Source organism: Schistocerca piceifrons, chromosome 10, assembly GCF_021461385.2.
Source record: "Schistocerca piceifrons isolate TAMUIC-IGC-003096 chromosome 10, iqSchPice1.1, whole genome shotgun sequence".
NCBI lineage: Eukaryota > Metazoa > Arthropoda > Insecta > Orthoptera > Acrididae > Schistocerca > Schistocerca piceifrons.
The window spans coordinates 8737596-8764871 of NC_060147.1; the positions used below are offsets into that span (position 1 = coordinate 8737596).

General features: G+C 42.0%; 2 protein-coding genes across 2 annotated transcripts in view; both read left to right on the forward strand.

The window, feature by feature from the left end:
• The window catches only part of LOC124719025, a 47102-nt gene extending 39785 nt beyond the window's left edge, over nucleotides 1-7317 (forward strand). The window contains exon 3 of the mRNA XM_047244695.1: nucleotides 6919-7317. Coding sequence (XP_047100651.1) covers nucleotides 6919-7317 — 399 coding nt within the window. The remainder of the gene's footprint in view (nucleotides 1-6918) is intronic.
• Nucleotides 7318-10781: 3464 nt separating this feature from the next.
• LOC124719027 (actin cytoskeleton-regulatory complex protein PAN1) overlaps nucleotides 10782-27276 on the forward strand; it is a 169062-nt gene continuing 152567 nt past the window's right edge. The window contains exons 1-2 of the mRNA XM_047244696.1: nucleotides 10782-10875; nucleotides 22699-22892. Of these exons, the coding sequence (XP_047100652.1) occupies nucleotides 10782-10875; nucleotides 22699-22892 (288 nt within the window). The remainder of the gene's footprint in view (nucleotides 10876-22698; nucleotides 22893-27276) is intronic.

Genomic DNA, 27276 nt, shown 5'->3' on the forward strand with positions numbered 1-27276 from the left:
ATTTACTGTCCTACACTCGTACTCTCTGCTGGAAGTATCACTTTGCCACGAAGAAAAATGATCCTAATCCTACCCCTAATGATCCAACTCCCCAAGACACTATTCAAATTGAACCCTGCCTGGAACAGTTCCGTCCTCCGTCACAGCGGGACCCACCTCCTCTTCCTCAAAATCACCCTCTCCAAACCTTCCAGGAATTTCTGACTTCCAGCCTTGCCTCTCAATCCTTCTTAAAAAACCTTAATCCTACTCCCAACATCACCACTGCTGAAGCCCAGGCTATCCGTGATCTGAAGGCTGACCGGTCCATCGTCATTCTTCCGGCGGACAAGGGTTCCACGACCGTGGTACTTCATCGTCGAGAGTATGTGGCTGAGGGACTGCGTCAGCTTTCAGACAACACCACATACAAAGTTTGCCAAGGTAATCCCATTCCTGATGTCCAGGCGGAGCTTCAAGGAATCCTCAGAACCTTAGGCCCCCTACAAAACCTTTCACCTGACTCCATCAACCTCCTGACCCCACCGACACCCCGCACCCCTACCTTCTACCTTCTTCCTAAAATTCACAAACCCAATCATCCCGGCCGCCCCATTGTAGCTGGTTACCAAGCCCCCACAGAATGTATTTCTGCCTACGTAGATCAGCACCTTCAACCCATTACGTGCAGTCTCCCATCCTTCATCAAAGACACAAACCACTTTCTCGAACGCCTGGAATCCTTACCCAATCTGTTACCCCCAGAAACCATCCTTGTAACCATTGATGCCACTTCCTTATACACAAATATCCCGCACGTCCAGGGCCTCGCTGCGATGGAGCACTTCCTTTCACGCCGATCACCTGCCACCCTACCTAAAACCTCTTTCCTCATTACCTTAGCCAGCTTCATCCTGACCCACAACTTCTTCACTTTTGTAGACCAGACATACCAACAATTAAAGGGAACAGCCATGGGTACCAGGATGGCCCCTTCGTACTCCAACCTGTTCATGGGTCGCTTAGAGGAAGCCTTCTTGGTTACCCAGGCCTGCCAACCCAAAGTTTGGTACAGATTTATTGATGACATCTTCATGATCTGGACTCACAGTGAAGAAGAACTCCAGAATTTCCTCTCCAACCTCAACTCCTTTGGTTCCATCAGATTCACCTGGTCCTACTCCAAATCCCATGCCACTTTCCTTGATGTTGACCTCCACCTATCCAATGGCCAGCTTCACACGTCCGTCCACATCAAACCCACCAACAAGCAACAGTACCTCCATTACAACAGCTGCCACCCATTCCACATCAAACGGTCCCTTCCCTACAGCCTAGGTCTTCGAGGCAAACGAATCTGCTCCAGTCCGGAATCCCTGAAGCATTACACCAACAACCTGACAACAGCTTTCGCATCCCGCAACTACCCTCCCGACCTGGTACAGAAGCAAATAACCAGAGCCACTTCCTCATCCTCTCAAACCCAGAACCTCCCACAGAAGAACCACAAAAGTGCCCCACTTGTGACAGGATACTTTCCGGGACTGGATCAGATTCTGAATGTGGCTCTCCAGCAGGGATACGACTTCCTCAAATCCTGCCCTGAAATGAGATCCATCCTTCATCAAATCCTCCCCACTCCACCAAGAGTGTCTTTCCGCCGTCCACCTAACCTTCGTAACCTCTTAGTTCATTCCTATGAAATCCCCAAACCACCTTCCCTACCCTCTGGCTCCTACCCTTGTAACCGCCCCCGGTGTAAAACCTGTCCCATGCACCCTCCCACCACCACCTACTCCAGTCCTGTAATCCGGAAGGTGTACACGATCAAAGGCAGAGCCACGTGTGAAAGCACCCACGTGATCTACCAACTGACCTGCCTACACTGTGACGCATTCTATGTGGGAATGACCAGCAACAAACTGTCCATTCGCGTGAATGGACACAGGCAGACAGTGTTTGTTGGTAATGAGGATCACCCTGTGGCTAAACATGCCTTGGTGCACAGCCAGCACATCGTGGCACAGTGTTACACCGTCCAGGTTATCTGGATACTTCCCACTAACACCAACCTATCCAAACTCCGGAGATGGGAACTTGCTCTTCAATATATCCTCTCTTCCCGTTATCCACCAGGCCTCAATCTCCGCTAATTTCAACTTGCCGCCACTCATACCTCACCTGTCATTCAACAACATCTTTGCCTCTGCACTTCTGCCTCGACTGACATCTCTGCCCAAACTCTTTGTCTTTAAGTATGTCTGCTTGTGTCTGTATATGTGTGGATGGATATGTGTGTGTGTGCGAGTGTATACCCATCCTTTTTTCCCCCTAAGGTAAGTCTTTCCACTCTCGGGATTGGAATGACTCCTTACCCTCTCCCTTAAAACCCACATCCTTTTGTCTTTTCCCTCTCCTTCCTTCTTTCCTGATGAGGCAACAGTTTGTTGCGAAAGCTTGAATTTTGTGTGTATATTTGTGTTTGTTTGTGTGTCTGTCGACCTGCCAGCACTTTCATTTGGTAAGTCACGTCATCTTTGTTTTTAGATATAAATTATTGTTTAAGATTGACAAACTGATTTTAAACAATTAATTTTGATAAAATGAGGCCTGTACATGAGATTAACTATTTTGGGTAATTGCCTCGTATGTGTTTGGTTCAAAAGGTGATTAGTTAAAAAGAAAAGAAAAAAGAAAAAACAAACAAGAACAAGTGCTCGCTTCCACCTCAATCCATTACAACTGGTCGAAATAGTGACTGTACAGTCTCCGATACAGAAGAATTTAATGTGACACGAATCTGACCGTGAAAAGCCAGTGAAGCTGCACGGGAGTGTAAGAAACTAAACTTCCCCGTGTAGCAAAGTATTCAATGCCTCAGGGTCTTCATTGGCTCTCATTTTATATAAAAAACCTAGGCACAATATTTTGAAAAGCACACAACATTAAACAAGAGTAACATACAGTGCTAGTGAACATAGTACTGTTTAATTGTACGTATCAAAGTGACTCGAGACAGAACAGTACAGACGAGTTTTTTGACTTCCCTGATTGCACCGAAGGAGCTCACGTACTCAGAAGGACATGTGTAAGCTGACACAAAAGTGAACTTGGAGAAATTCAAGCAACTTATTGCACATACTGAAATTGCAGAAAAGAGGTATTAGAAACACGTGTGCTGTGCATCCGAGGATGTCACGTTGCCTGTTATTTAAAAATCTTAAGTTATTAATAGTAACCGTAACCTCTGTGTGTATCTACGATATTTTCATTTTTCGCGTAGCAATTTAGAATTGTACAAGGAGAACTGCCTCGATCACTCTTATAATATGAGAAATAAAGAAAATTTTATGCTCCCTGCTCATTGTTTAGATTTATGTGCTCAAACTCCCCAATATATGGGAATGAAAATTTATAAAAAAAACTGAAAGCCGAGAACATTCCGAGTACGAAACTAGATTCACTGAAAAGAAAGCTGCACGATACTCTGCTTCGACAGTGCCACTACTCGGTTGAAGATTTGTTGAACAGTGAATTGAATATATGAGCAGGATGTAATTTATCTTGTGATGTGAATATGTAAAGGTATGTTTCCACAAAAAGTTATGTTAATGTTTAAATACAACTCACCCATATTAACAGTAGTTTGATATCAGTGAAATTGCATAACCATATTTTGAAACGTGTCTCTAATTCTAATCAAATGATTAGCATATCTGTTGTATCCAACGAAGAAATCACACTTCACAATATTCGTGAAGATTGTAGTCTTTTAAATCTCAATTTAGGGTGTCTGTGCACCACCGGGAGCAGATACCGAGACGACTCCCATCTCTGAGGACCTCGGTATCAGTCGTATATAAAAATCTCTCATCCTCTTTCCAGCCTTGCGCAGTGGAATTTATAGAACACGAAGTGGGTCGAACAAACGACACATTTGGGAATGCGAGGTAATTTGAAATGGAGTACATTACTGCTGTGGGCAGACAGTGGGTGGCTGCAGAAGTAGGATCAGCTGTACGGCCCAGTGGACGGGCAGCCGACTCCGTCTGTGAGAGTGCCGTCCCCACCGGAGTTGCTTTCGATGCCGACAAACTTTTTTTGGAAATAGTAATTGGAATGCAGTGATGCGCTTCAAACAAATCAAAATCTGGGCATATTTTACGTATTTCCACTCACTAATGTAGTATGGCATATTTTCACAGTGTAACGCATCACTCGTTAGAGAGAAAGTATTCGTCGTGCGAAAGTGAATATTGTACTGATCATAATGTGGCGTGCTCCCCCCACAATTGTCGTGTAGACACCTCTCGAGGAATTAGGAACTTTAACTGTTCCTTCACAAGCATATATTCCTCGGTGAATGTTTTTGTAAGTAAACCGTCACATTTTCAGAAAAACTGCCCTGTCAACAACTGCAACACTACAAGGAAACTTTATTACTCATTAATAAAACTGCTAGTGGCTCAGGAGAAAGTGAAGTATGCAGCCACAAGAGTTTTTAATAATTTGCCCAAATAACACAAAATGTGTGAAAGATAGCATAGTGAATAAATAAAATGTGTATTTAGCCCATAAATTGACCCATTCCACATAATTTTGACAAAAATGCTCTGCTAAACATGTAACTAAACTCACTTGTAATTGACTGACATCTGACACACAGAGAAATGAACAGCTCAGAGATATGACTGGCTTTTATATGTCGCTCTTTTTCTAGTGTAAGTACACCCTCTCATCCACAAACACATTCACATGTGGCGACGACAACAGAAGCGAGAGATCGGCAGATTCAAAGTGAGGAGTGTCTAATTGCTGCATCTTGTGTCAGTCAGCTACAGGTGTCTGTGTTGTGCTGTTCCTCGGTTTTATTTACCACTCGTCCCCTCCATTTTGGTCAATTGGTTCGATGTGGCACTCTCTCTCCCTCCCTCTCTCTCTCACACACACACAAACTACTGTGTGCTTTCTCACTGCTTCTGCCCTGGAATCCTTCTAAATTTAACACTTTTCTTCTCTTTTTCCTACTTTTCCTGTCTTTATGTTGTGTATTTCTACATCTTTTTTGAATTCTCAGATCCAGATTGTTGTTAATATCCTCTCCCAAAGAGAGGCAATGCCCTGTTTTGCCAGCCTGTTCTCAGTGATCCATTATAAATGTCCAGAAAATAACAGTCTTCTTTTGCTTATTGTTTTGGCTATTTTTTTCTGTATTTCTATATTTCTTACCTCTATCTTTTGATCTAAATTTTTCCCACTACTACTTCTCTCTAACATTTCCGGGTTGTCCTATATTTCTGTGCTAGGCATTCATTTGCATACAGGCATTCTGGTTTAACTGCCAAGTTGCAAAAATTATTTTTGCATTTATCGATAAGAGGTTTAGACATTTTAATCTCCTTGATGTTTTCTATTTAACCAATATCTGCGAGTAAAAAAGAATAGGTGCATTTTTATGTTAGTGACAAATTTGGTTTCCTCTGCTCAGATTCTTATACTCGCTCTACTTCCTACCTGTTCAAAGAGACTGGCTTACATTTCTGCATCTGCTAGACTTTCAAATAGTACACCAAAATCATCTGCAAATGCCAAAGACTGTGCTTCAGTACATATTTGAAGAGTAGTAGAGGTAAGCTGCCACCTTCTCCCACATTTCTGTTCATTTGAAAGGGGTTAGAAATCTCTCCCACAAACTTTTCTCTAATTAACGGCACTCGGCACCAATTGCCACTATTACAGTGAACACGCGTAGTGGTTCAGTGGTATTTGTGCTGGAGATGGTGACAGACATAAATACTCGGTAATAGATGTAGATCCAACTGCGTACAGTCAGATTTTTTCTAACATTTTGACATGTGCGGAAACACAATAATTGCCAAGCTCCACTCGCTGTATGTACACGTCACATATTTTTTAAGGTTTCAAACATTCCGAAGCCCAATTTTTGCAGTACTCCACTCTATAGTGGCCACACGGACAAAATTGCAGACACCATCGGTGACCGTGCAGCTCGTTAGAATGAAATTGCAATGAAATGAACACCCTTAGCTGCTTACAGGCGTTGACATACGTCAACGGGGACAGATGAAAATGTGTGTCCTGACCGGGACTCGAACCCGGGATCTCCTGCTTACATGGCAGACGCTCTATCCATCTGAGTCACCGAGGACACAGAGGATAGCGCGACTGCAGGGATTTATCTCTGGTACGCCTCCCGCGAAACCGACGTTCTCAACGTATTGCCCATTATACTCATTACTCAAGGCACGTTGCCGATTTCTGTAAGAGTATGGGCACTGTTTGTGCATTTGCACAGAGGAAGAAGATGGTCAAGTGGCTGGTGAGCGTTACCTATATGTATACCAAGATGGTGACCATGCAGCTCGTTAGAATGAAACTACAATGAAATGAACATCCTTAGCTGCTTACAGGCGTTGACATACGTCAACGGGGACAGATAAAAATGTGTGCCCCGACCGCGACATGTCCGGAAGAACAGATACCATCTTAGTACATATATAGTTAAGGCTCACCGGCCACTTGACCATCTTCTTCTCTGCGAATGCACAAACAGTGCCCGAACTCTTACGGGATTCAGCAACGTACCGCGAGTAATGAGTATAATGGGCTGGGGGCACTACGAATGTAGTGCGGGACAATACGTCGACAGTGTGGGTTTCGCGGGAGGGGTGCCGGAGATAAATCCCTGCAATGGCACTATCCTCTGTGTCTCAGATGGGTAGAGCATCTGCCACATAAGCAGGAGACCCCGGGTTCGAGTCCCGATCGGGGCACACGTTTTCCTCTGTCCCAGTTGACGTATGTCGATGCCTGTAAGCAGCTAAGGGTGTTCATTTCATTGTAAAAATTGCTGTACTGGTACGGTGGGAGGCGGCAACAGTACTGCAGGGGGAGCTGACGCGGCGGCCCGTGCCGCAGGTGCGGCTGTGCGACGTGCGCGGCCTGTCGACGCTGGCGCCCCGGCTGACTTCCCTGTGCTGTGACGGCGACCCGCAGCAGCTGCTCGCCGCTGCGGGGACCTGGCCGGCGCTGCGGACGGCGACGTTCTGCCGTGCCGGAGTGTCCGCCGTCCCTGTGCCACTGGCCACGGCCGCCCCAGAGCTCGCCGTCCTCGACCTCGGCCACAACCGACTGTGCAACACTGCGGGTGCAGATTTCTCCGCCTTCCGATCGCTGAGCCGCCTCGGCCTGGCGTACAACGCGTTCGAAGCCGTCCCGTCCGGACTGCCGCCTGGTCTCACCGCCCTCGGCCTGGCCTGCAACTACGTCGATACTATTGACGGTAGGTCGCTCCGTCCCGGTGGAGGTAATATATAATATGCCCGAGATACCAGGCCGTATCGTATGGGGTGCGGCACTCGAATCCAGACAAATTTGAATTTGAATTTCCCGTATGACTGATGAACCGTGTATACGACCCGGGACAACCGGGAGATCCGGGAAAAACCCGGGAATTTTTTCATCCGGGAGAGAACTGGGAAAAACCCGGGAATTGTTTACAATTCCTGGAATTTTTCGTTATTTTAGTTTTGATTTAAATTTTTGTGATTTTGGATGGTAAGATCCAATATTCTAACAAAGGATATTATTGTACCCCGTGCAGTGTTACGTGGCTTTATGCTTAATTACAGACTTACTATTTTATCAGCTGATTTGTTTTTACCACGTAACGCCCGCTGTTTACGGTCCTCCTTTGTTGCTGAGCGATGTATCACTTTTCTTTCTGATGCCGCAACTCTTCCTTTCCCATATCTTTACTACTTTTTATCTATATAAACGATGAACTATTGGTTTTGCCGTTTTAACAACTTTTTAATAACTGTGGAAGTATTACAGGCATCGGGTCCCACCTAATGTGTCACCCGCTTATACGTTTTACACGAACCTTTCGAGACTCGATCGATCTGTTTACAAAGAGAAAGCAGAATATCTCTTCCTTTGACGTCGTCCGACAACGACCTAGGAAGCTCGACGCCCTCGCAGCCTGGGCTGTTCCGTGGCTTGCGGTAGTTTACAGCACTCGTTTTATTCCTTGCCCACTTGCCGCTACGTCAAACTTTCGTGGTGATCATTGCGTAACGTCTTCCACGTTATCTGCAACGTAAATAAACTTAATTCCCACAGTATTTCTGAAAACCCAAAAACAAACTTAAAGAACATAATAATAATAACTGTTCTTACAATTATTCGTATAAGTCTTGGTCGATTTAATGAGGGGTGGAACAGGCCTAAGCCTTGTAACACCACACCCGCTATTGCAGAATAACACTGCAGCAACGAAACTTCAGCAACAAAACACAGTGTTCATACAAGCGTCTGCCAACAGCAAAATGTGTCAAAGGCTTTTGGAAGACTATGCAATGCTTCATAACAACAGATTGTGTCCGATGAGAGTGACGTGACAACTGTTTAAATTAGATTCCTTTGAGCAGTTGCCGGCGGGCTCTTGTGCACGCGTAGTTAAGTCGCGTATGAGTAGTACCTTCTCCCGCTTCTTGTTACAGAAGTGTGGCTTGGCGCCACTACCTAATATTGCCCCGGTTCGGAAATATAGTAAATCCGGGCCTGAGATAGAGGAGATAGAGAAGATCCAAAAAAGAGCGACGCGTTTCATCACAGGGTTATTTGGTAACCGTGATAGCGTTACGGAGATGTTTAGCAAACTCAAGTGGCAGACTCTGCAAGAGGGGCGCTCTGCATCGCGGTGTAGCTTGCTCGCCAGGTTTCGAGAAGGTGCGTTTCTGGATGAGGTATCGAATATGTTGCTTCCCCCTTCTTATACCTCCCGAGGAGACCACGAATGTAAAATTAGAGAGGTTCGAGCACGCACGGCGGCTTTCCGACAGTCATTCTTCCTGCGAACCATACGCGACTGGAACAGAAAAGGGAGTTAATGACAGTGGCACGTAAAGTGCCCTCCACCACACACCGTTGGGTGGCTTGCGGAGTATAAATGTTATTGCTCTCACGTTAAATGATAAAACGGATTTTTGTGACTGGGAGATATCAAATGAATTAAAATACGTTCGCATAATTACAGATGGCTGAAATATGTCATTAGTTTCAGATTTAATTTCCACCTTTCTGACAGTTGAGCATTAATCGCCTTGCAGAACAATGAAGTTATCTTTGTCGGTTTGCTAAAAAGATTTGGCTTTTATTAATATTTTCTGCTGAGGCAGTCAGTTTGTTTGAAACGAACTGTTTAATTTCACACTGTTGGCTGGTTTCAACTGTTCGCTGATTTCAAGTGCACGTATGACATTATGCCGTAATAAAGAACCAAACATGAGATAATACAATACTGGTACTCCAAGAAAATGTTCATCCGAATCTGGACATACAAATGTGCACTTTAAGCCAAATTATGCATTTTAGTATGGTTCACGAAATTCCGATGCTCTTGAAGTATCCTTTGATGTCTTGTTTCTTTTATGACATAATGCAAGATCTTTTAATGTTTTACACGTACGGACATATGGCCTTCCTGCGTCATCGTGCGGTGACGACTGTTATCTGGCGCTCTCTTGCAACTGCTGAAACGAACTTATTTCTAACAGGTAGCGGGAAAATATTGCGAACGGTGGATTGAAAAAGCGTTACATACATTAAAAGCAAATTTCCTTTTATGCAAGATGAACTATGTGCGTGAATGTACGATTAATTTCTTAAATAACAAAGCGTTTAATTCTCATTAAAAGTCAACTCTTGGAGGACGGCCATTTAGAAGAATTTTGAGCTCAGAAGATCACACATTTACATCGTTATTAAAAATTTTACAGGCACATTTGTGTGATGTATCTTAAAGTGTATCACGTGCAGAAAAGATCAACATTATATGTGGAAGCTTAGCTTCTCTTCCAGCTTATTAATCTTGGAGACCAATATTATATGTGAATGCTATGTATATTAATTTAAACCATTAACTTTTCTTATTTGTGTGTTCGCGCTACTTAAGAGTGATCTTGCTGTTGGGTGACTACATCACGTGCACTATGCTGTCATCAGCTGGTGAGATCAGGTGACATGAGCAGTGACTGGGTTACAAAAGCGCATCGCAATCTCGATTTCAATGCTTCGAAAAGTAACATGCGGTATTTGGTGGAATTCAAATTTATACCTTCGTAATACGAAAATATGCAGCATACATATTGCTGCACATCAAAGGTCTTAAAAAAACGTGTTGCTGTGACTTCTACAGCTGTGCCTCGGCTTCCACTGGACTGGCTCTGCTTTCTTTCTCCACTCCTTGCTCACTTTGACTCGGGATGTAACAGCACATCACAGCTGATAAAATGAGTCAGAAACGTGTCTCCCTCCTCCTGAAACTTAGCCGAGAGATGCTCGTGCACTTTTAGACCGTTCAGTTTTTCAACAGTTGTCGTAAGATCAGACACGTGCATTTCCTAAACTATACCTGATAATGGCAAAAGCTTAGCCATAACTCGCCCCTACCTCATCCAAACCTCAGCGACTGTAAGAAAAGCTTGTCATTTCATTCTCGAGAAGTTGTCGAATGTGGTAAACTGTGTCGCCTGCGGTGCCGTCACGGGATTGACAGTCGTGGCCTCCGTTCTCGATGTGCTACGGACCCTATGTGAATCGATCGTGCAAAATGAACTCTCGAGATCTTGAAAGTCTCTTTACCTCGAATCGTTCGGGGTATCTCCCACATATTTCACCCTGTTTTTCCCCTCCCCGTGTGATAAACTAGGCAGTCATACGCCGCACGGCATAGACGCAAACCTCTCACTCTGACGTGGTGATGGTAGATGATGGAAATGATCGGCCACGTTTGGCTGCTTCCCTCACCATCACCCGTCACTGACACGAATGGGAACTGTCACATCAGTGCAGAACATGCGGGGCCCAGAGGTTTGTTCCTATTCGAGTTGACCGCGCATGATTTCTGGTACTGAGAATGGAAAATAACTGGACTGGACACATTCCTGTGTGACGTACCCCACTTCATAGCACCCTACAGCATTACAGTCCCATTCTGAAGAATTTTACTTGTCAATTAGTCCATCCTCGAATAGCTATCTTCCACAAGAGCATAAGCCACTTTAATGTTTGTGGTTTTTAACGCAGTGGAAATCTTGCTTGTCCACCTTACAAAGTCTCGGACGTAAGTGAACATTAACACATGACACTTTACTGTAAGATACGTAAACTCTTTCATATACACAAATAAACAAAAAAGTTTTGCATCACCTCGGTTCCGGGAGTTCTGGAACCTGTACAGAAAATTGGAATAGAGATCAACATAAACATCATTTCTGCCCTTTTTATTGTTCATGAAAACCACACATTCTACGTTGTACCACCATACAGCGAGACCTACAGAGGTGATGGTCCAGATTGCTGTACACACTGGTACCTCTAATACCCAGTAGCACGTCCTCTCGCATTGATGCATGCCTGTATTCTTCATGGCATATTGTCCACAAGTTCATCAACATGCCGTTGGTCCAGATTGTCCCACTCCTCAATGGCAATTTGGCATACATCCCGCAGAGTGGTTGGTGGGTCACATCGTCCATAAATAGCCCTTTTCAACCTATGCCAGGCATGTCCGGTAGGGTTTATGTCTGGAGAACATGCTCACCACTAGTTGAGTGATGTCGTTATCCTGAAAGAAGTCATTCACAAGGTGTGCACGATGGGGGCGTGAATTGTTGTCTATGAACACGAATGCCTCGCCAGTACGCTGCCGATATGGTTGCACTATCAGTCAGAGGATGGTATTCACATATCGTTCAGTTGTTACGGCACCTTCCATGACCACCGGCGGCGTATGTCGGCCCCATATAATGCCACCCCAAAACAGCAGGGAACCTCCACCTTGCTGCACTAGTTGGGCGGTGTGTCTAAGGCATTCGGCCTGACCAGGTTGCCTCCAAACTCATCTCTGACGATTATGTGGTTCAAGGTATATGCAACACTCATCGGTGAAGAGAACGTGATGCCAATCCTGAGCGGTCCATTTGGCGTGTTGTTGGGCCCTTCTGTACTGCGTTGCATAGTGTAGTGGTTGCAAAGATGGACCTCGCCACGGACGTCATTTCGCACAGTTTCAGTCGTAACGCGACGTCCTGTGGCTACACGAAAAGCATTATTTAATATGGTGGCATTGCTCTCAGGGTTCCTCCGAGCCATAATCCGTAGGTAGTGGTCATCCATAGGTAGCGGCATCGACAGTTCCTGTCCCTCTGTATCTCCTCCATATCCAAACAACGCCACTTTGGTTCACACCGAGACGTCTGCACACTTCCCTTGTGGAGAGCCCTTCCTGGCATAAAGTAACAATGCAGATGCGATTGAACCGTGGTACTGAGTGCCTAGGCATGGTTGAACTACAGGCAACACAAGCCGTGTACCTCCTTCCTGGTGGGATGATTGGACCTGGTCAGCTGTTGGACCCCTTTTTTTAATATGCACTTTATATCCTCCGTACGTAAGTGATTGTCAGTTATTTTATTGCGCAACTAGCAAACTCTGTCTATTCCTTGTAGAGTCTCATTTCCTAATCTGATTCCTCCTACGCTGCCAGATTTATTCTACTGCATTCCATTACTCTCGTCTCGCGTTTGTCGACATTCTAGTTATATCCCCTTTTGAGGCATTCTCCATTCCGTCTGTCTGCTCTCCCGAGTTCTTTACTGGCTCTGGCGCAATTACAATGTCATCGGCAAACGTCAAAGTTTTTATTTCTTTGGTCTTAACTCTAATTCCTTCTCCTGTATTTTATTAAATTTCCTTTTTCGAGCTACAGTTGTTGTTGTTGTTGTGGTCTTCAGTCATACAACTGGTTTGATGCAGCTCTCCATGCTACTCTATCCTGTGCAAGGTTCTTCATCTCCTTCTGAATCCGTTTAGTGTATTCATCTCTTGGTCTCCCTCTACTATTTTTACCCTCCACGCTGCCCTCCAATACTAAATTGGTGATCCCTCAATGCCTCAGAAGGTGTCCTACCAACCGATCCCTTCTTCTAGTCAAGTAGTGCCACAAATTTCTCTTCTCTCCAATTCTATTCAGTACTTCCTCATTAGTTATGTGATCTACCCATCTAATCTTCAGCATTCTTCTGTAGCACCACATTTCCAAAGCTTCTATTCTCTTCTTGTCTAAACTATTTATCGTCCATGTTTCACTTCCATACATGGCTACACTCCATACAAATACTTTCAGAAATGACTTCCTGACACTTAAATCAATACTGGATGTTAACAAATTTCTCTTCTTCAGAAACGCTTTCCTTGCCATTGCCAGCCTACATTTTATATCCTCTCTACTTCGACCATCATCAGTTATTTTGCTCCCCAAATAGCAAAACTCCTTTACTACTTTAAGTGCCTCATTTCCTAATCTAATTCCCTCAGCATCACCCGACTTAATTAGACTACATTCCATTATCCTTGTTTTGCTTTTGTTGATGTTCATCTTATATCCTCCTTTCAAGACACTGTCCATTCCATTCAACTGCTCTTCCAAGTCCTTTGCTGTCTCTGACAGAATTACAATGTCATCGGCGAACCTCAAAGTTTTTATTTCTTCTCCATGAATTTTAATACCTCCTCCGAATTTTTCTTTTGTTTCCTTTACTGCTTGCTCAATATACAGATTGAACAACATCGGGGAGAGGCTACAACCCTGCCTTACTCCCTTCTCAACCACTGCTTCCCTTTCATGCCCCTCGACTCTTATAACTGCCATCTGGTTTCTGTACAAATTGTAAATAGCCTTTCACTCCCTGTATTTTACCCCTGCCACCTTTAGAATTTGAAAGAGAGTATTCCAGTCAACATTGTCAAAAGCTTTCTCTAAGTCTACAAGTGCTAGAAACGTAGGTTTGCCTTTCCTTAATCTTTCTTCTAAGATAAGTCGTAAGGTCAGTATTGCCTCACGTGTTCCAGTGTTTCTACGGAATCCAAACTGATCTTCCCCGAGGTTGGCTTCTACTAGTTTTTCCATTCGTCTGTAAAGAATTCGTGTTAGTATTTTGCAGCTGTGACTTATTAAGCTGATAGTTCGGTAATTTTCACATCTGTCAACACCTGCTTTCTTTGGGATTGGAATTATTATATTCTTCTTGAAGTCTGAGGGTATTTCGCCTGTTTCATACATCTTGCTCACCAGATGGTAGAGTTTTGTCAGGACTGGCTCTCCCACGGCCGTCAGTAGTTCCAATGGAATATTGTCTACTCCGGGGGCCTTGTTTCGACTCAGGTCTTTCAGTGCTCTGTCAAACTCTTCACGCAGTATCGTATCTCCCATTTCATCTTCATCTACATCCTCTTCCATTTCCATAATATTGTCCTCAAGTACATCGCCCTTGTATAGACCCTCTATATACTCCTTCCACCTTTCTGCTTTCCCTTCTTTGCTTAGAACTGGGTTTCCATCTGAGCTCTTGATATTCATACAAGTGTTTCTCCTTTCTCCAAAGGTCTCTTTAATTTTCGTGTAGGCGGTATCTATCTTACCCCTAGTGAGATAGGCCTCTACATCCTTACACTACTGGCCATTAAAATTGCTACACCAAAAAGAAATGCAAATGATAAATGGGTATTCCTTGGACAAATATATTATATTAGAACTGACATGTGATGAAATTTTCACGCAATTTGGGTGCATAGATCCTGAGAAATCAGTAGGCTTCTTTGTTGCTCTAACCTTGGTAAGTTTTGGGGGAAAACTGTGTTCGAATAAGGTAAGCACTTTATTAGCAAAAGTGTTATATTTTTCATTCATGCCATGAGCACTGTAAACATCAGTTCAGTGAATGTCTCTGAGGAGTGTCCTAAAATAATCAAATTTTGGCTTATTGATTACCCTCTTGAGCTCAGATTTTATATCCTATTCAGTATTAACATTTAACAGAAGGAACTGCATGTCATGGTCTGAGAGGCCATAGACTATTGGTTTTGTAATATAATTTTGTTCATTGGACTTTTCTATAAAGATATTATCAATGGCTGTTTGTGAGCAAGTGGCTACCCTAGTGGGGAACTTTACAGTGGGAATTAAGTTGAATGATAGTGTTACTAACTAAAATAAATTCTTATTGGAAGAGTCTTTAAGAAAATCTACATTGAAATCACCAGCAACCACTATTTCTTTGTTTTCGGTTGTTAAATGGGCCAGTACAGCTTCAAGGTGGTTTACAAACAGATTAAAGTTACCTGCAGGTGCTTGATTTACACTTAATACTATGAAGGATTTTTTGTGAAATTCTACTTCTGCTGCACATGCTTCCATATGCTGTTCTAGGCGAAATTTATGAATGTCTATGTTCTTAAATTTATGACAGTTCCTGATGAATGTGGCAACTCCTCCTTTCTCCATTTCTGATCTACGAAAGTGAGATGCTAACCTAAAACCTGTAACACTTAAAAGTTGTATACCAGTGGTCACATGATGTTCAGAGAGGCAGATTATGTCAGCTGGGTTTGAAGACTCTAATTCGTCTATGCAGATAGTTAATTCATTACTTTTATTTCTCAGTCCTCGAATATTTTGATGCAATAAAGATAGCTGACATTTCACATTGACTGAGTTAAGATTTGGTTGAGTTAAAATATCTAATTTGGTTGAGTTAAAATATCTGCTGACTGTTGAAAATTCTTAACCTATAGCTGTTTATGCTGATGTGATAAGCTAGAAGTATGTTTTTTGGTTTCTTTCTCAAACTGGAGGTTTGTCTCAGTTCTAACCTCTCCTAAAATTTGGTTTATTTCTGTCCTCCCTACCCTAAGAAAGGGTCTTTTCTGAACCCTATAACCACTGGTATTTTACCACTCATGACAGTGCCTCCCCCCTTTAACTTTCCTGCTGTTTTCCCAGCCAATTTACCCTTCCTGTTGAGGTTAAGGCCATGCCTAGTATAATCCCACCTACTGAGAGAATCAACAGGAACCACACCAATGTGTGACCCCGCACCCGACATAATCAGCCGTTCCAGCTCCAAATTGACTCTCTTGACAGAAGAGTTCAAATGAGGTCGGTCATGGCGCCCAAGAACAGATACAAACTCAACACTAGTATGCTTTGATGCTGATGCAATCTTTGCCAGGTCACACTCTATACTGTACCCAGGATCTCTGCCCCACCCACTATAACCACGGTGTATTCCTTAGTGAAATCTTTGCAAAGTGATCCTAAATCCTCTGTCACCTGCTCCAGACGAGCACTAGATTTAAAAAAATTGGTGGCCTGGTGTTCTGATCCTAGTTCATCCCGCAAAATTTGGCCAACGACTCTTTCATTGGAACTATCTAACAACAACACGTTCTTTCTCTTTACTGATTTCCCTACATTCTTACTTTTCAATTCAGCCTGAAGGGCGGCAATTTTCCCCTCCTGTTCTAGTATCATCCTATCTCTATTACAAATCCTACAAAACCACTGATGAGTCTCATTTACTTCCTCTATTCCCACACTACTACAGTCACCCACATGGAAAAAACTACAGCACCCGTCACAGAAAAGCCCCAACCTAACAATTCTACGGCAAGTCGAGCACTTTTCACTCATGATAAGCGTAACGGTTTATTAAGAATAAGTCAGTTAAATTACAGATAAACATGAAAATATGGTTCCACAAATTTGGCCTATATGCAACTGTGTGTAAACAAAAACAACAGTGCAAAGTTCCTGAAACAACAACTTAAACTTTACGCTACTTTCTGGAAAAGCTAATTAAATAATGAAGAGATATGCTAAGTTAATTGCTGGAGAGAGCAAAGAACAACTAAACGAAATTCTACAGATTTGCTGCGACAAAACGTAAACAGGAAATCCGACTGTACGATCTCTTCGTGTTTTCTGCTGTATTACGTAAAGAAAAATGAAACCTTTAATGGTACACTTAAAAGGCACACTAATACACCTATTTACCATGTAATCAGTACTAAACTATATTTTTTATAATCTAAAATGACTTACCTTTACGAGAACACCAAAACTCGCGCTAGTCTCCTGGCTGCAGGGCTGCCAACTTCTTTGTAACCATTGTTTCTATTTTAGAGAAAGTGAGGCGTTTGAATTTTCAGATACGTTGTTATTATTGTGGTCCTCAGTCCAGAGGCTGGTTTGATGCAGCTCTCCATGCTACTCTATCCTGTGCAAGCCTCTTCATCTCCCAGTAACTACTGCTACCTGCATACTTCTGAATCTGCTTAGCATATTCATCTCTTGGTCTCCCTCTACAATTTTACCCCACACTTTTCCCTCCAGCACTAAACTGGTGATCCCTTGATGCCGCAGAATGTGTCCTACTAACCGATCCCTTCTTCTAGTCAAGTTGTGCCACAAATTTCTCTTCTCCCCAATTCTATTCAGTACCTCCTCATTAGTTACATGATCTAACCATCTAGTCTTCAGCATTCTTCTGTAGCACCGCATTTCGAAAACTTATATTCTCTTCTTGTCTAAACTGTTTATTATCCATATTTCACTTCCTGGCACTTAAATTCATACTCAATGTTAAAAAATTTCTCTTCTTCAGAAACGCTTTCCATTGCCATATCCAGTCTACATTCTATAGCCTCTCTAATTTGACCATCATCAGTCATTTTGCTCCCCAAATAGAAAAACTCATTTCCTACTTTAAGTGTCTCATTTCGTAATCTTATATCTGGAAACAGCGATCGTGTGACACCCAACTCGCTTTATTTGTTCATGAGACCCAGAAAATATTAGATACAGGCTCCCAGGTATATGCTGTTTTCCTTCGCATCCGGAAGGCGTTCGATACAGTTCCGCATGTTGTTCTCAATGGAGAGACATCTACAGACGTTAAAGTAACCTCTGGTGTGCCACAGGGGAGTGTTATGGGACCATTATTTTTCACAATATATACAAATGACCTAGTAGATGGTGTCGGAAGTTCCATGCAGCTTTTCGCGGATGATACTGTAGTATACAGAGAAGTTGCAGCATTAGCAAATTGCAGCGAAATGCAGGAAGATCTGCAGCGGATAGGCACTTGGTGCAGGGAGTGGCAACTTACCCTTAACATAGACAAATGTATCGTCTTGCGAATACATAGAAAGAAGGGTCCTTTATTGTATGATTATATGATAGTGGAACAAACACTGGTAGCAGTTACTTCTGTAAAATATCTGGGAAGATGCGTACGGAACGATTTGAAGTGGAATGATCATGTAAAATTAATTGTTGGTAAGGCGGCTGCCAGGTTGAGATTAATTGGGAGAGTCCTTAGAAAATGTATTCCATCGTATACAAATGACCTAGTAGATGGTGTCGGAAGTTCCATGCAGCTTTTCGCGGATGATACTGTAGTATACAGAGAAGTTGCAGCATTAGCAAATTGCAGCGAAATGCAGGAAGATCTGCAGCGGATAGGCACTTGGTGCAGGGAGTGGCAACTTACCCTTAACATAGACAAATGTATCGTCTTGCGAATACATAGAAAGAAGGGTCCTTTATTGTATGATTATATGATAGTGGAACAAACACTGGTAGCAGTTACTTCTGTAAAATATCTGGGAAGATGCGTACGGAACGATTTGAAGTGGAATGATCATGTAAAATTAATTGTTGGTAAGGCGGCTGCCAGGTTGAGATTAATTGGGAGAGTCCTTAGAAAATGTATTCCATCAACAGAGGAGGTGGCTTACAAAACACTCGTTCGTCCTATACTTGAGTATTGCTAATCAGTGTGGGATCCGTACCAGGTCGGGTTGACAGAGGAGATAGAGAAGATCCAAAGAAGAGCGGCGCGTTTCGTCACAGGGTTATTTGGTGGGCGTGATAGCGTTACTGAGATGTGTATCAAACTCGAGTGACAGACTCTGCAAGAGATGCGCTCTGCATCGCGGTGTAGTTTGCTGTCCAGGTTTCGAGAGGGTGTGTTTCTGGATGAGGTGTCAAATATATTGCTTCCCCGAACTTATACCTCCCGAGGAGATCACGAATGTAAAATCAGAGAGATTCGAGCGTGCACGGAGGCTTTTCGGCAGTCGTACTTCCCACGAACCACACGCGACTGGAACAGGAAAGGGGGGTAATGACAGTGGCATGTAATGTGCCCTCCGCCACACACTGGTGGGTGGCTAACGGAGTATAAATGTAGATGTAGATGAACATTGCCTGGTTTAATTTGACTACATTCCATTATCCTCGTTTTGCTTTTGTTGATGTTCCTCTTATGTCATCCTTTCAAGACATTGTATATTCTATTCAGCTGCCTTTCCAGGTGCTTTGCTGTCTCTGACAGAATTACAGTGTCATCGGCAAACCTCAAAGCTTTTATTTCCTCTCCATGGATTTTAATTCCTACTCCAAATTTTTCTCTTGTTTCCTTTACTGCTTGCTCAATATACAGGTTGAATAACATCAGGGATAGGCTACAACCCTGTCTCACTTCCTTCTCGACCACTGCTTTCCTTTCACGCCCTTTGACTCTTATAACTGCCACGTAGATTCTGTACAAATTGTAAATAGCCTTTCGCTCCCCAACACGATTATTGTCACTCTCTGGTAGTTGATTATCTACCTTGTCTCTCCCACGGTTATTTTGTTTCTCAGTATCCTCACAACGTTTTGTGCACCTTTTATGCAGTCTTATTTTGTGTTACACTTTTGAAATATATTTTAGTTTCCTTTGTATATTGATCTGAACTTTGAATGAAGAGCTGAAGTGTAATCAGTCACTTTGCTACACAGAAATTTGTGTCTGTAATCAGACGCAAGCAACTTCTTAAGGATATCAAACTGTGTACTTAGAACATTCATGTTTTAACAGTGCACTGAAGATCAGTAACAGAGCACCAAAATCATGAACGAGCCACATTCGGTGTTATAAATTGTGCTCGTTTTTGCTTTCCCAATAACGGACTCCAAATTTTGTGCTCTACTACCGACGCACCTTGTCTGTGATCGTACTGTAACAGAGAACTTAAATAATGAAAAGCACCAATGCTTGTTAGTGAAAATCTCCATGTTTGCACATTGCTGATTGTGGCATATGTAGTAATCTAGAAGTGAATAAGTGAGGACACTTTGCAGCAGTGGCCGTTCCTGGCTGTCAGCGTGCAGTTTGTTCTCGACTCTTTCAACGTCTCGATGACTCCCTTTTGCGACACGCTCGTCGGGAGATGGAGTGTGAATTGTGGTTTATTAGTCTCATAACATACATAATCCAAATCATTTGATTCAGTTACAGGAGACATGTCAAAATTTTGGTAAAGTTCTACCATATACATACAACACCTGATTTTAACAAATGGTACCATAACTATAATACAACATAAAAATACACATACAATAAAAAAACTAACAATTAATTACAACAAGTGATTTTAACAAATAATAACACAATTTTGTTACACATACAATAAAAGACTAACAATTCATTACCCCTTGCTCAAATTATCTTGTCATCCTTTATGAATTCTTCTAATGAATAGTAGCATTTCTCCCACAGATCTGCTGTAGCCTTATTTTTAGACTCTCTGGCTTCATATTAAATATATTTTTGCCCATTAGCTTGTTATATATTGTCATTCCCATATACTGTGGAGCTCATGCATATAATTTTAAATGGTGTGTGGGTAACATAAAATTATTTTTATTTCTTGTCTTGTATGTGTGGTTAAAATGATTTTCCTCAAATAATTTTTGTCTGCTGTGTACAAAGATTATAATTTCATAAATGTATGTGGAGGGAACTGTTAGGATTTGCAAGTTCCGAAATAATGGGCGACAAGATTCTGTTTGTTGTGCACTACACATGTATCGTATAATTTTCTTTTGCAGTTTCAGTATTTGAGATACACTCCTTTAATTTCCTCAGAAAATGATACCATACCTAATGACAGATTCAAAATAACTATGATATGCTATTTTTCGTGTACTCATGTCTGTAGAGTTTGCTAATATTTGCATTGCAAATGCAAAGCTGCTTAGTTTATTTGATAGGAACTCAATATGTGTACTCCAGTTTAAGTTGTTGTCCTCATTTATTCCTAGGAATTTGGCTGTGTTAACTTCTTCCATAGGATGATTGTGATGATGTATTTTAAGATCCACACATTTCAAATGTTTGGTTTTGAAATGTACCATATTGGTTTTTGCAATGTTCAGTTTCAAGCCATTTAACTGTAACCAGTTTTAACCAGTTTTCTAGACTACCCATTGTGCTCACAATGGAGCTCTGAATTTTTTCTGCATCATCTTCAATTAAAACAGAAGTATCATCCGCAAACAGAACTGACGGGGAATTTATATTTATGGGCAAGTCATTTACATAGAATAGGAACAGGATTGGCCCCAAAATGGAGCCTTGAGGCACACTTTGTGATACTGTACTCCATTTAGAATAATAATTCACTCCATTTGATGTGACACATACCCTTTGCTTTCTGTTGTGCAAGTATGATGTGAGCCATTTCAGAGCTTTGTCCTTAATACCATATTTGTTTAATTTGTAGATAAGCAAGTCATGGTTCACCGAGTCAAATGCTTTTGGAAGATCGCAAAAGATACCTGCGACTTTACTCCTCTGATCCAATGATTTGCATATCTTCTCAATAAAGTTATTTACTGCATCCAGTGTGTTTTTTCCTTGTTAGAATCCAAATTGGTTACTTACAATAATATCATTTTTTACGATAAAATTTTTGATCTCATTTGCAGCTACTTTCTCTAACACTTTTGACAGGATTGGGAGAATAGAAATAGGGCGATAGTTTCCCATATCTTCCCTCAACCCTTTCTCGGACAGAGGTCTCTCTCTGGCATATTTTAACACATCAGGAAAACACCCCTGTTCAAAAGACCGGTTGATTATTTTAGCTAGCGGGGGTGCTATTATGTCATATACTGCTTTAATCACTTTACTTGGTGTCCCATCCCACCCAGCAGAATTTTTATTTTTTAATGACAATATAACATTTTTCACATCCCTTATTGTGACTTTTTTTAAATCTGTGAGATACTCGGCTTCTTGGTCGAGTCCAAAGGGATTTACTTTACTCTGATATCCTGCTACATCAACTTCTGACTTTGCTACATTTATGAAGAATTCGTTAAAACATTCTGATATTTGAGCTGGGTTTACAACAACATTATCATCTACTTTAATCTTAGTTATTTCATTACTACTGACTTTAACACCTAACTCTGATTTGACAACAGACCACACTGCCTTTGTCTTACTATTATGTTGTAAAATAAACTTATTGTTTACCATTTGTTTTGCTGCCTTTACAACTTTTTTGAATATGGCTTTATAATGTTTCACATACACAGCAAAAAGCCTGTTTTTGTTATACTTCAGTTCATTTTGTAGTTGCCTCTTTCTGGCACTAGAAATTTTTATACCCCGAGTTATCCATTGAATCTTCCTAGTCGTTTTGTTACATTTGGTTTTAAGTAGAAAAGTTTAATTAAATATTTCAAGAAAGCTACCAAGAAATTTGTTAAAGTTAGTACTTCTTGAGATACAGCTGTCATAAGGCCATTCGACCTCACTTAACTTATTGCTAAATATAGTTAGGTTTTTTTCATTGAAGTTCCTATTCATGTGGCTTTTGTTACACGAAATTTCTTTATAGAGTTTTGGTAGTTTAATGAATAATGCGGAGTGGTCAGAGATTCCTATATCTAAGCAAAATTTATTAACCTCTCCAAACACGTAATGTGAACAGACAGACTGTTTCCCGCCGCAGGTGTGTTGCGGCTGGCGTCCCTGGTGGAGCTGGACCTGTCGGGCAACTGCCTGGCGGCGCACGGCTGCCTGGCGCCGCTGTCTGGGCTGCCCGCGCTGCGCCGGCTCGACCTGCGCGGCAACCCGCTGGCCTTCCACCCGCGCCACCGCGTCCTCGCTGCAGCCGAGCTGCACTCCGCCGCCCTCACCTGCGAGGTGAGCGACCGGCTCGACTGAGTGTCAGAATAGAGTAGACACTCTGATAAAATGGTCGAGGTGCTCCGTTCGGCACCGTGTGACCTCGGGAGCTCCTCCAGTTTAGATTATCAGCGTATTTTATATACCGGGTGATCAAAAAGTCAGTATAAATTTGAAAACTGAATTAATCATGGAATAATGTAGATAGAGAGGTACAAATTGACACACATTCTTGGAATGACACGGGGTTTTATTAGAAGGTTTTATTAGCACCAAAAAGATACAAAAGTTCAAGAAATGTCCGACAGATGGCGCTTCATCTGATCAGAATAGCAATAATTAACATAACAAAGTAAGACAAAGCAAAGATGATGTTCTTTACGGGAAATGCTCAATATGCCCACCATCATTCCTCAACAATAGCTGTAGTCGAGGAATAATGTTGTGAACAGCACTGTAAAGCATGTCCGGAGTTATGGTGAGGCATTGGCGTCGGATGTTGTCTTTCGGCATCCCTAGAGATGTCGGTCAATCATGATACACTTGTGACTTCAGGTAACCCCAAAGCCTGTAATCGCACGGACTGAGGTCTGGGGACCTGGGAGGCCAAGCGTGACGAAAGAGGTGGCTGGGCACACGATCACCACCAAACGACGCACGCAAGAGATCTTTCACGCGTCTAGCAATATGGGGTGGAGCGCCATCCTGCGTAAACATCGTACGTTCCAGCACGTGTTTATCAGCCATGCTGGGGATGATGTGATTCTGTAACATATCGGCGTACCTCTCACCCGTCACGGTAGCAGTTACTGATGTTTTGTTGTCCAGCACCATCTGTCAGACATTTTGTGAACTTTTTCCTTCTTCTTCTTCTTCTTCTTCTTCTTCTTTTTCGCTTCTATTAAAACCCCATGTCATTCCAAGCACGTGTGTCAATTTATACCTCTCTATCTACATTATTCCGTGGTTTATTAAGTTTTCAAATTTATACTGATTTTTTGATCACCCTATATTTTCAATGTCTGCTCTTTTACTGAATTATGTTGTCATAATGTGCACATAAATTACGTAAAGTGTCGGTTCGACAGAAGTGAGTGGTAGAGATATTGTGTAAAGTAGATAAACGCACAGTTTCCAGAACACTTTCTAAGGATCTTTGAATTCTAACACTTGCTTCGCAAACATCCGTACCTTAATGATTTTTGCTTCTGGTAATAAAAAATCATTTTCGACCGAACTGTGAGATAGGCGCAAAAATAATATTCGTGTTGAGTGAAATAATATTTGTGCTGACTTCATCCTCTCATCTGTGGTTCGTAGCAGAGTGATGTGCTTCGGTGGTAGGATATTCACCGGGCTCCCACCTAACGTAGAACAGGAAATTGGGACTCTCTACCGACTCAAAAGAAAATTAAAAACGTATGCCACGAGCCACTGTTTCTACAAATTATCTGAATATCTAGATTTGCAGATTGAAAAGTACTGTTAGGTACACGGCAAGTAGCCTTGTTCATTATAATGCTGCGTTACGAGTAGTGATGTGCTGTAAATAGGATTCAGTATTTATAGGCGCGAACGTAAATTTATTTGAAGAATACCGTTGTAATCGAATAAATGTTAAGCGACAAATAGAAGGTGAACATCAGCTACGTAGTAAAACTGAGGTGCTAGAAAAATTGTCCTGAGCACTATGGGACTTAACTGCTAAGGTCAACAGTCCCCTAGAACCTAGAACTACTTAAACCTAACTACCTAAGGACATCACACACATCCATGCCCAAGGCAGGATTCGAACCTGCGACCGTAGCGGTCGGGCGGTTCCAGACTGAAGTGCCTAGAACCTCTCAGCCACTCCGGCCAGCTGAGGTGCTAGAAGTTTTCTTCTTTTTTTTTCGAGAGTAATAGTTTTTGTACTAATTAACTGTAGTATACAGAGAAGTTGCAGCATTAGAAAATTGTAGCAAAATGCAGGAAGATCTGCAGCGGATAGGCACTTGGTGGAGGGAGTGGCAACTGACCTTTAACATAGACAAATGTAATGTATTGCGAATACATAGAAAGGAGGATCCTTTATTGTACGATTATATGATAGCGGAACAAACACTGGAAGCAGTTACTTCTGTAAAATATCTGGGAGTATGCGTACGGAACGATTTGAAGTGGCATAATCATATAAAATTAATTGTTGGTAAGGCGGGTACCAGGTTGAGATTCATTGGGAGAGTCCTTAGAAAATGTATTCCATCAACAAAGGAGATGGCTTACAAAACACTCGTTCTACCTATACTTGAGTATTGCTCATCAGTGTGGGATCCGTACCAGGTTGGGTTGACAGAGGAGATAGAGAAGATCCAAAGAAGAGCAGCGCGTTTCATCACAGGGTTATTTGGTAAGTGTGATAGCGTTACGGAGATGTTTAGCAAACTCGAGTGGCAGACTCTGCAAGAGAGACACTCTGCATCGCGGTGTAGTTCGCTGTCCAGGTTTCGAGAGGGTGCGTTTCTGGATGAGGTATCGAATATCTTGCTTCCCCCTACGTATACTGCCCGAGGAAATCACGAATGTAAAATTAGAGAGATTTGAGCGTGCACAGAGGCTTTCCGGCAGTCGTTCTTCCCGCGAACCATACGCGACTGGAACAGGAAAGGGGGGTAATGACAGTGGCATGTAAAGTGCCCTCCGCCACACACCGTTGGGTGGCTTGCGGAGTATAAATGTGGATGTAGATGCAGATTAAGATTAAGTGTTGACAATACGAATAGCATTAAGCAGTACACTGACAGTTTGTTGTTTGAACAGTGTAGAGATTAACTTTCTGAAATATCTGTTCCGTCTTCAATTTATGTTGACTGCTTTTGGTTCTCAATTCACTTTCCTCACCCCTCCCTCTTCCTTTTCAATTTTTCAAACAACCACACAATTTTTCTTGTCAGTCCATTTGAATTCATTCTTTGAATATAATATTATTATATACCTGTTAGTTTTTAAATTAAATGTTTCTAATCTACATTACTAAAACACAGTCCTGAAACCCAATACCAGTTGCAGTGTAGAGGCAACCAAATTTCAATTTTCAATATGTAACCTATTTAATTATTGACTGAATTTAAATATTTAGACTGCTGTCACAATTCACTCATTAAGAGATATAAACTTAAGTTGAAAGTTCAACACAATAAGGCAAGTAATACAGTTACAAATGCACATTTGCCCTCAGGCAGTGTAACTCACAAGTATTTGAGAATGAAAGCACTTAGCAACTTCCGACAAACTGTACACACTTTTTCAAACATTTTTGAAGATTTTTCTACCTGACACCCCCCCCACAAAATGATGAAACGAAAACAGTTTATTGCTTACTAAATTTTCACTATTTGTGCAGTAAAACTCCTGCATCGTGCGTGATCTTTCAATTTGTTGCTTGTTAACTATGAAATGTATTCTCAACATATTTTCCATACGGTAGTTACATGTATCACCTAAGTCATCTGTGAAATTATATCGTCGTACACCATATAATGCGAGAGATATAGCACCGTAAACACTAAACTGCATGAAAAATTGGGGACAGGGCGAATGTCTGCTGTTACGTTTCAGTTGAGTACATAGTGTCTGTCTGTCGTGAAACATTTGCTCTCACAACTGTGGTAATTAGTGTCCAACTGGGCTGGGAGTCGTGAATGAAACAAGAAATTGCCTAGAAGAATTTGGCACTGAGCACAATTTAAACATTGCTAGTACTTGCTTTAATGATCGTGAAAGAAGGCTTTATAGGTCGATGAGACCTGGAAACAACAGAATGTTAAAAATAGATTATATAGTGGTAAGAAGGAGCTTTCAAAACCAGATATTGAACTGCAAAACACTTCCAGAGGAAGTTGTGGGGTCTGACTGTAATTTATCGATTGTTAACTGTGATTAATACGGAAGAAATTGCAGAAACCTGGAAATAAAAGAAATGGTGCATGGGTAAGTTGAAAGAACTGGAGGTTGCTGGGTGTTTTAGAGGGAACATTAGCCAACATTGACTGAGGCAGAGGAAAGGAATAAAATGAAGATGAGTGGGTAGCTTTGAAAGATGAAGTAGTGATGACAGCAGAGCATCAATTAGGCAAAAAAAGCTCCAGTAGATATCCTTGGATAGCACATGAAATATTGAACCTAATTGACATCTGAAAACAGCAATAAATGAAGGAGGAAAAAAGAAATCCAGATGTCTAAAAAATGAGATTCATAGACAGTGCAAAAGATTCTTCATATGGGAAATTTAAAGAGAGACCTTTGGAGAAGAGTCAAATAGCTGTATTGGTATCAAGAGCTCAGTTGGCAACCCAGTTCTAAGCAAAGAAGGGAAAACTGTAAGTGGAAGGATCTGTATAAAGGAAGCAAACTTGAGGACAGT